Source organism: Pelodiscus sinensis, chromosome 4, assembly GCF_049634645.1.
Source record: "Pelodiscus sinensis isolate JC-2024 chromosome 4, ASM4963464v1, whole genome shotgun sequence".
Lineage (NCBI taxonomy): Eukaryota > Metazoa > Chordata > Testudines > Trionychidae > Pelodiscus > Pelodiscus sinensis.
Window position 1 is genome coordinate 104,716,007 of NC_134714.1, and position 8,759 is coordinate 104,724,765.

The 8,759-nt window shown below is 50.0% G+C and overlaps 1 protein-coding gene across 1 annotated transcript in view; it reads right to left on the reverse strand.

Annotated features, from left to right (window-relative positions):
• CTR9 (CTR9 component of Paf1/RNA polymerase II complex) overlaps positions 1–7,337 on the reverse strand; it is a 47,626-nt gene extending 40,289 nt beyond the window's left edge. The window contains exons 1-2 of the mRNA XM_006128292.3: positions 7,180–7,337; positions 1,853–1,951 (exon numbers count right to left, since the gene is read on the reverse strand). Coding sequence (XP_006128354.1) covers positions 1,853–1,951; positions 7,180–7,224 — 144 coding nt within the window. The 5' untranslated portion in view covers positions 7,225–7,337. The remainder of the gene's footprint in view (positions 1–1,852; positions 1,952–7,179) is intronic.
• Positions 7,338–8,759: the final 1,422 nt, after the last annotated feature.

Sequence of the window (8,759 nt, forward strand, 5' to 3'; positions counted from 1 at the left end):
AGAGCAGGTGCTCTGCTGCTCACAATAATTCATTCATTTCCCCCTGCCCCTGAAATTATTAAACAATGAATTGTTGGATAGCACACAAGTGAACTGCTACTCCAGTCCAAAAAGCGCTCTGGGACCCAACTGAACAACCAGAGACTAAGCAAAAGGAAAAAAAAAAACAACAAAAAGTAATTTTGAAGTCTGCCTGCAAGGCAACAATTCTGAGAGCGCAAAACCTACTACAGTAAACTTCTGATAATCCGGCACCTTTAGGACCCAGGGGGTGCCGGATTATCAGATATGCCAGACTATCAGAAGGGGGGGCTATGAGGGGTCTGGCCCCAGACCCCTCATAGCCCCCCCTTCCGATAGCCCGGCTCTGCCCCAGGCGTCCCTGATTCAGTCGCTGCTGGTCAGTTTCAGCAGCGGCTGAATCAGGGACGCCTGCAGCTGGAGTGCTGCCGGGTTCGTCCGGTAGCGCCGACCCTTGGTGCGGTGAGACCAACCCGCCAACACCCCAGCTGCTCTTGGGGACGCCTGGGGCAGAGCAGTGGGGTGCTGCCAGGTTGGTCCGGCAGCGCCGCTCCTCGGCGCTACTGGACCAACCCAGCAGCACCCCAGTTGCTCTGCCCCAGGTGTCCCCAAGTCAGCCGCTGCTGAAACTGATCAGCGGCTGACTCCAGGAAGCCCAAGACAGAGCTGTTCTGCCCTGGGCTTCCTGGAGTCAGCTGCTGGTCAGTTTCAGCAGCGGCTGAATCGGGAACAGCTGGGGTGCTGCCAGGTTGGTCCCACAGCCCCGAGGGGCAGCGCTATGGTACCTACCCGGCAGCACTCCAGCTACTCTGCACCCAGCTTCCTGGATTCAGCCGCTGGTCTGTTTTAGCAGCGGCTGAATCCGGGAAGCTGGGGGCAGAGCAGCTCCAATGATCTGGCTGCCCGGAGCACTTTCGGGTTCCTGATGGTGCTGGACCATCAGGAGTGCCGGACCATCAGATGCTGGACCATCGGAGTTTTACTGTAGTAGTATACAGTAGTCAGAAGTGATTGAGCCTCCTCATATAGGACTTCAACCCTACAACTTTCTGGTACAGAAGCAAGCAGCTTACCAATCAGACTGTAATCATTACAATATAATTCAATATTCTCTGTCTAATGGAAACAGGCATCTATTAGGAAGAACATAGTAACCGTACAAAAAGAGCTATATTGAAACATAAGAAAAAATATTCAATCTTTCTGCGGATTAATTATATACACAAGTAGAGTGGCTGTTAGACCAGGTGCTCTGCTGCTCACAATAATGCATTCATCCCCCTCAAAAAAAATTATGCCAGTTACAGCATGTAATCAGTTAATTCAAATGGAACATTCGTTTACACAAAAATGTCCAGGACACCAAATGTTAACTATACTTATGTTGCTAAATTCAACATACCAAGACAAGAGTCTTACACATTCAAAATTGAAATAGCACATAAAGTGCTGGGCAGGTTAATTTTATTAATGAGAAGGAAGTGAAAACAATATTGAGAAGCAATACTTTTTTTCTATCTAAACTGGATTACCAATTGTGATATGCCATCTTACAATGTGTTCCAAAACTATGAAACAGGTTTTAAAAAACACTTTAGGAAATTTAGCCAAAGCATACTTTACAAGCAGTGTTCAGATTATTTAATCCTAAAATTCCATGTTGCTGATTTTTTCCCCACATTCATAGTCTTATGAGATTCTTTTCTTCATTCACACTTTTTTTATCACAGCACTCCATTGGGAAATGTTCAGCCCTCCCTTACAAACAGCATAAACTTCACAGTGTAGTTATGTGACTACTGCTAGCATAAATATTTGCATAAATACTGACTGCTAAGGCAATCCATATGTGCAGCTGAGTATGTTCCTGTTTCAGGATACTTATAACTTCATCCCCCTCCGGTAACTGATCGAAGTCAAGCTCAATGACCTAAAAACAAGAATAATATTCATGTTAAGTATTAACTCATGTTATTTACCTTTTCAAAGTTTAATTTGAAGTCCATATTTACAGTATTTATAATAAACTCTACAGAAAACCTAATTTGCATTTTCTCCAGCATGCCAGAAGTTAAATTAGACAACCTGCAAGGTCTGGATTTTCCAATTGAAGAGCGCCCCCGCCCAACAACATAGCAAGTTAAAAAAATATTTTTTTTGGGGGGGGGGGGGGAGCAAATACTGCTCTCAAAGCACAAATGGCCACTGAGGTCAACAGATCTGGACCTATTTCAGAACACAGAATATAATCAACATTTTTGCAGTCTGTTGGCAAAGGGAGAAAGGAATCTGTCCTATCCTTTACACAAACAGTGATGTGCTCAGCAATGTAAAAGATATAAAATGAGTCTCTCTCAAAGAGGTTATGATCCAGAAGATAGTAAGGTCGGTCCAGTGGATAAGATGTTAGCCAGACTAGGGGGTGCCCAGGCTAGTAGTTTTTGTGTGTTCCAGCCCAGCTGTGGGGCAGGATCAGCAGCGTGGGCTCCCCAAAGCTGGGAGAGGGGACCGTAAGCCTCAAGGGCCAGATCCAGGAATGCCAAGAGAGACATCCTGCCCCAGGCCTGAGGTTCTCCCTACCAGATATAACCAACAGAAAATGTATCAGTCACATGGTTAATAATTTCTTAATATCCCTACTCTACACAGACATTAAATTTCAGAAACTATCCAAATCAAAATCCAGTGGATATTACAGTATCACTAAATGTAAGTAATGAGATGATGCCATAGAAGACATGACAATAATTCAGGGATACAAAAGAACAATTAAATAGCACTTTTCACTGACAAATAGATTTCCCCTTAACAGTTAACACAGAGATTACATGTGCCCACGGTCACAATTTGAGTCAGTTAAAGAGCTGGAGATACCACTTTTGTCTTTTAATTCCCAGTCCAGGCTTTATCCAATTAACCATGCTGTCCCCAGCATTATTCAGCACCATTACTAACTGAGATAAATGGTTTGTAACCATAGATACTCTGATTTTAAAGCTAAAAGGATCTACAGATTGAGCCTCCCAAATCCAGGACTCTGAGAGCCCCACAAGCAGGGTCAGGCGGGACCGAGAAGCTCTGCCCCAGCTGGAGAACCCCAGGTATCAGCAGGACCAGGCGGTGAATGGGGAGCCACCCCCCCCAGCCAGGGAACCCCTGGTGTAAGCCAGCAAACAAGGAGCCCCTGGCTGGGGAATCCCCAGCAACAGCAGGACCAGGTGGCAGCCAGGCAGCCCCAGGCCAGGGAATCCAGTTGGACTGGCCCCAGCAGTGGGGTCCATTGCAGATAGGCAGCTCTGACCAGGGAACTCCTCTGTGTTATCAGGCTGAGGAATCCTGGCTAGGGAGCCAGGGGAATCCCTAGTAGCAGTAGAGCTGGGGTGGCTGGGCGGCCCTAGCCAGGGAACCCCCAGCAGCAGTGGGGCCAGCAGCATCTGAGCGGGAAGTCTGGGGAACTCTGGTAGCAGCGAACGGGAGCCCCAGCCTTGGGAGCCCAGGAGCAGGGCAGCCAACAAGGGAGCATTGACCTCCCCTGGTCCAGCAAACTTCCTGGTTTGGGACTGCTCATGTCCTGAGGGTGCTGGACCCAGTAGGTACTACGATCATCTAGTTGGTACTACGATCATCTAGTCTGACTTCCTGCTTAGACACAGACAGAGTACCCTACCATTAATTACTGTATCAAGCCCATAACGTCTGTTTGAACTATAGCAACATTTTTTGAGACACAACCAAACTTGATTTTAAAGATAACTAGGGGTGCTGAGCCCCCTGCCCTCGCCAATCCCCATCGTGGGGGACAGGCAACCCCAATTCTCCCTCCGGCCACTGGGCAGGGCCAGGCAACAGCTGCGCCAACCAAGGCCCTTCTCCCTCTTCCATCTGCCAGCCAGGGCCTCTCACCCCACTACCAGCCATGGTTCCTGCCTCCTCCCCACTTCCTCCCCCAAGCCAAGGCCTCTTCTCCCTCCCCCATCCTCCCAGCCAGGGCTCCTTCTCCCTTTCCCCCTCCGCCAGGTACTTTCCCTCCCTTCCAACCCCTCCCCCCCCACTGCACAGGTCCTGCCGCTGGTGCAACGGAGCAGCTGTTTTAAAAATACCAGCAGATGCCCACCACATAGTGATTGCTGGAGCTTCAGCCAGCCACTGTGTGGCAGCTCAGGGATCCAGAATGTACCAAGTCCCAGTCCCCCCACCACAGGTCCCGCTGTAGGTGCCCTGATCAGCTGTTTTTTAAAATGGTAGGCAGCCAGCTTCTGTGCAGCAGCTCAGGGGGCTAGGAAGCACTCCAGTCCTGCCCCTCACCCAATGGGCCTCACCGACACCCACCCACTCACCATGCAGTCCTGCCCCATCCTTCCCCCACAAGCCCAGCATCTTATCTTCAAGGTGCAAGGAAGCTGAGTGCTGTTGTTGAGGAGTCCAAGAGCCATATTTAGGCTAGAGAGCCATAGGTTGCTGACCCCATTATGGGGTTAGCAGCAGGGAGGAGAGAAGGAAGAGGCTGGGTGGCAAAGGGAGGGAAGGATGCAGAATGACGTGATGACATCACTCTATCGTCCTGCAGGAAAAACTTTTTTTATAGTTACAGTAAGATAAGTCATGAAGAGAGATTAAAAAGACTGGGACTTTTCAGCTTAGAAAGGAGGAGACTATAAAATTATGACTGGTGTGGAAAAAGTAAGGAAAAGTTATTTACTCATTCACATAACAGAAGAACTAGCAGTCACTAAGGACGTTAACTAACAAGTAATTTACTAGTTGAGTAGTTGATGGAATTCCCATTGACTAGTAGATAGGTACTTCCGCATTCCTCCTTTGAAATGTACTTTGAGGAATGTGGAACCCAGGCTGCACTTCACATGCCAGTTTTGAAATGTACAAGAGTCCCCAGCGGGGGCTCTTATGCATTTCAAAGTGGAAGCGCCCTCATGGAGCTCGGGGTTAGCAGGGGACTCAGAGTCCCCCAATGACTCAGGGCTCCACGCTTTGTTGCCGTTTTGAAATACCACACAGAGCCTGGGGTCAGCCGGGGAGTCCCTGACCTGCGCTCTATGAAATACCGTGCTGGAGTCCCCAGCTGATCCTGGGTTCCATGTACATGCCGGGCAGAGCCCAGGGTCAGCTGGGTTCCACGGAAATGCTGCAGGGAGACTGGAGTCAGCTAGGGTTTCTCCAGCTGACCCCAGGCTCCACATAGCACTGCTGCTTTGAAATGCCGCAGCAGCGTTTCAAAGGGGCAGCACCACATGCTTACCCACTGACTCAGCTTCCATCCAGAACACACCTTACGATCCATCGTCTATAGCCAAGCCCTTCGATACAACCGCATCTGCTCTAATCCCACTGACAGAGAGCAGAAGCTTCAGGATCTCTACCAAGCATTTATAAATCTCAACTACCCACCCAGAGAAATAAAAAAGCAAATTGAAAGAGCCAGACGAATACCTAGAAACCATCTACTTCAAGACAGATCCAAGAAAACCAACAATAGAACACCACTTGTCATCACCTACAACCCCCAACTTAAACCTGTCCAATACATACCTACAGCCTATACTGGAACAGGATACCATACTCCAAGAGGCTCTGGGAAACAGACCCATAGTCTCCTATAGACAACCACCTAACCTCAAGATGATTCTTACCAACAACCACAGGACATACGACATTAATACCAACCCTGGTACCTTCCCTTGCAACAAACCCCGTTGCCAGCTTTGTCCACATATTCATTCTGCTGATACCATTATTGGGCCTAACCAAGTGAGTTATAAGATCAAGAACACATATTCCTGCGCATCCAGAAATATAATTTATGCTATCATGTGCCAAAAGTGTCCGTCTGCTATGTACATTGGACAAAGGATTAATGCCCACAAAACAGATATCAGGCAGGATCACAAAGAAAAAACAATTTCTTGCTATTTCAACCAGAAAGGACACTGTCTCAACAACTTAACTACCTGCATTCTGCTACAAAGACCTTTTACATCTGCACTTGAAAGGGAATCCTCTGAACTGTCATTCATGCTAAAATTCGACACTCTCTGGGGGGGGATTGAACAAAGACCCCAACTACCTTACCTATTACAAAAGATAGCTTCCCCAATTATCACCTCTAATACCATTAGCTCACAGACATCTACCTTTCCCCACCTCTAATATCATTAACTCACAGATACTTACCTTCCTTTGTCCCCCCCCCCCCATCCCCTTCTGTTCTGAAATGTGATTTGTCCTTTTCATGTGTGTTCATTTTTTAAATTGTATCCTTTGGTATATATGGCTGTGACTCTTTTCTTCCACTATTTGATCTGAGGAAGTGGGTCTGGCCCACGAAAGCTCATCATCTAATAAACCATCTTGTTAGTCTTTAAAGTGCTACATAGTCCTGCATTTTGCTTCAGCTACACCAGACTAACATGCTACATTTCTATTACTATTTTTAAAACAAGCATGTGTAAGAAGTACCTAGTGACAGAATATAAGTGCTTCATCCATTTAGGGATTTCTTCATACAAGTTTTGAACCAATACGATTTAAAAATAGATTTAATACTATTGTAAAGACCTGTGTGCCTCTCTTAGATTTATCGCTATTACTAGGTTAGTTTACATTGGCAAGGCACCACTGTAACCCAAATTGATATAAATCAACTTCAAACTGAATAAGGAGCGTCCGCAGTTTCCCACGTACTTCCCCAATAAGAGTTCACAACACACTTGAGCACTTCAGCGTCACTGTAAGACTATTGCGTTTTTATTATTGAAACTTATGCTGGAGAACCAGGCCATCACTCCACCCCTTTAGTGCATGTATGAAAACTCCCACCACAGCATGGCCCCGGGGTGCTGCTCCTCCCTGCGAAAAGCGGCCACGCAGTTCCGCAGCCACCCCAGGGAGAGAGCGGCGGGCGGGCGCAGCGGGGCGAGGACGGCGCATGAGGCCCCTGTTTCTGCACGGCTGGGGGCGGGCCTGGAAGTACCAGACAGGCAGACACTTCACACGCTCCCCAGGCTGCTTATGGGCGCGCTGCACGGCGCTGGGAAGGCCCAAGCTATACACCCCGGGAGCGTAGCTGGCGCCCCCGCCAGGGGCCAAGCCCACAGAAAGGGGAGGGAGGAACCGGCCGAGGCCGCCGCCGCCCCCTCTCACCTCGTCAGTGTCCCGGAGGGGGATCTCGATCGAGCCGCGTGACATGGTGTCGGCTCCAGCCCGACCGCGCGAGCCCCAGCAGCCTGCACCCCCTTCCTCGCGCCCGACCCCGGAACGGTTCGGGCGGAAACAGCCCAACTAGCCGCAGCCTCTTCGAAGACCCCGCCCCTTCCGGTCCCGCCCCGACGCGGGGCTGCCAGCGCAAGCTGGTGAGTCTGAAACACCCCGCCCCCGCCGCGGAGCCTAGCAATTCCCTCAGACCCCGCCCGCCGCAGCGCCCGCCATTTCCTTGTCCAGCTCAGTGGGAGGCCCCGCCCGGGAAGCCGCTGCTAGGGCGGTAACGGTTGTGCGTTGGTGTGTTTCGCAGTTGCCCGGGTCTGTCGCTCCCGTGGAAGGCCCGAGCGGCCACGGGACAGTGAGCTGCACGCTGGTTTCTCCCAGCGAATGAGGCCTGCCAGGAAACTTTGTTCCGGGTATAAGCTGCGGCTGCCCGAGGAGCTCTTGGTGGTAGCGCCTTAGGCTTTGCCGGCACTGCACAACTTTGCACTGGCGTGTCCTGTCGCTACGAGTCTAGCCAGAGATGGAAATCCTCCCCCAGCCTCTGTGCAAGGTTGCAGAATTTGGGGGTGCCCAGAGACCGCACCCCTCCTACACCCAAACGGCCTCTGCCCTCTACTGCCTTAGGCCCTGGGAGGAGGTTTGGGTTGGGGAGGCATTTGGACTGGGGCTGGATATTGGAGTTCAAGCTCTGGGAGGAAATGTGGGTGCTGGGGTGGGGCTAGGGTGGAGATGTTAGCATATAGTCGTTAAAACCATTAATCAATAAACCTGGGTTAATGGATTAATCCAAATGACTGCATGCACATACTCTGTGTGCTGCCTCTGTATCAGAGTGGGTGAAAGAGATTGAAGCTGGTGTTCAGGGGGAGCCAGCTTAACAGCAGTGCAGGATGGGGGCAGGTGGATATTAGAGCAGCCCTCGTCTGCAGGGGGTTCTGGCCCCCTGCTACAGAGGCAGCAGGGCAACAGGCAGGAGCTAGTCTGCACAGGGGACCAGTTTTCAAAATGGCTCCCTTTGTCTGCCTGCAACCCTGAACTGCTGACACTGATACAGAGGAGTGGAGCTAGCAGCTCAATGGTTGCCAGTCTTAACCTGCCTCCCGGTGGGGGAGGAGAGGGGGCCTTTTAGTAACTGTAACTTCTAAAAATTGTTACAGCTACACAATTACTAAAATAATATATAACATCCCTAGTTTGGGGTTCAGTCTCCTGAAGGGAGTTTGGGACTGGAGGGGGTATAGAAGAAAGTTTGGAGGGGGATTCAGCCTCTGGGTGGGACATCTCTCTCTAGCAGCTGCTCCTCAGTAGGAGGGCCAGCAGGTTTCTGTGTATGGCTGCCTGCAGTCACCACTCACTTGGAGTGGAGACAGTGTGAAGAGATATACACAGGGCTCGACAATCTATGTAATCTACTTGCCCAGGCCAAGTAGATTACAATCCGGAAGAGCCGGGTTTGGGTGAGCTGTGCATGCGTAGAATGATCTGTGCATGCGCAGATTGCTGGACAGCGCGGCTGGCGA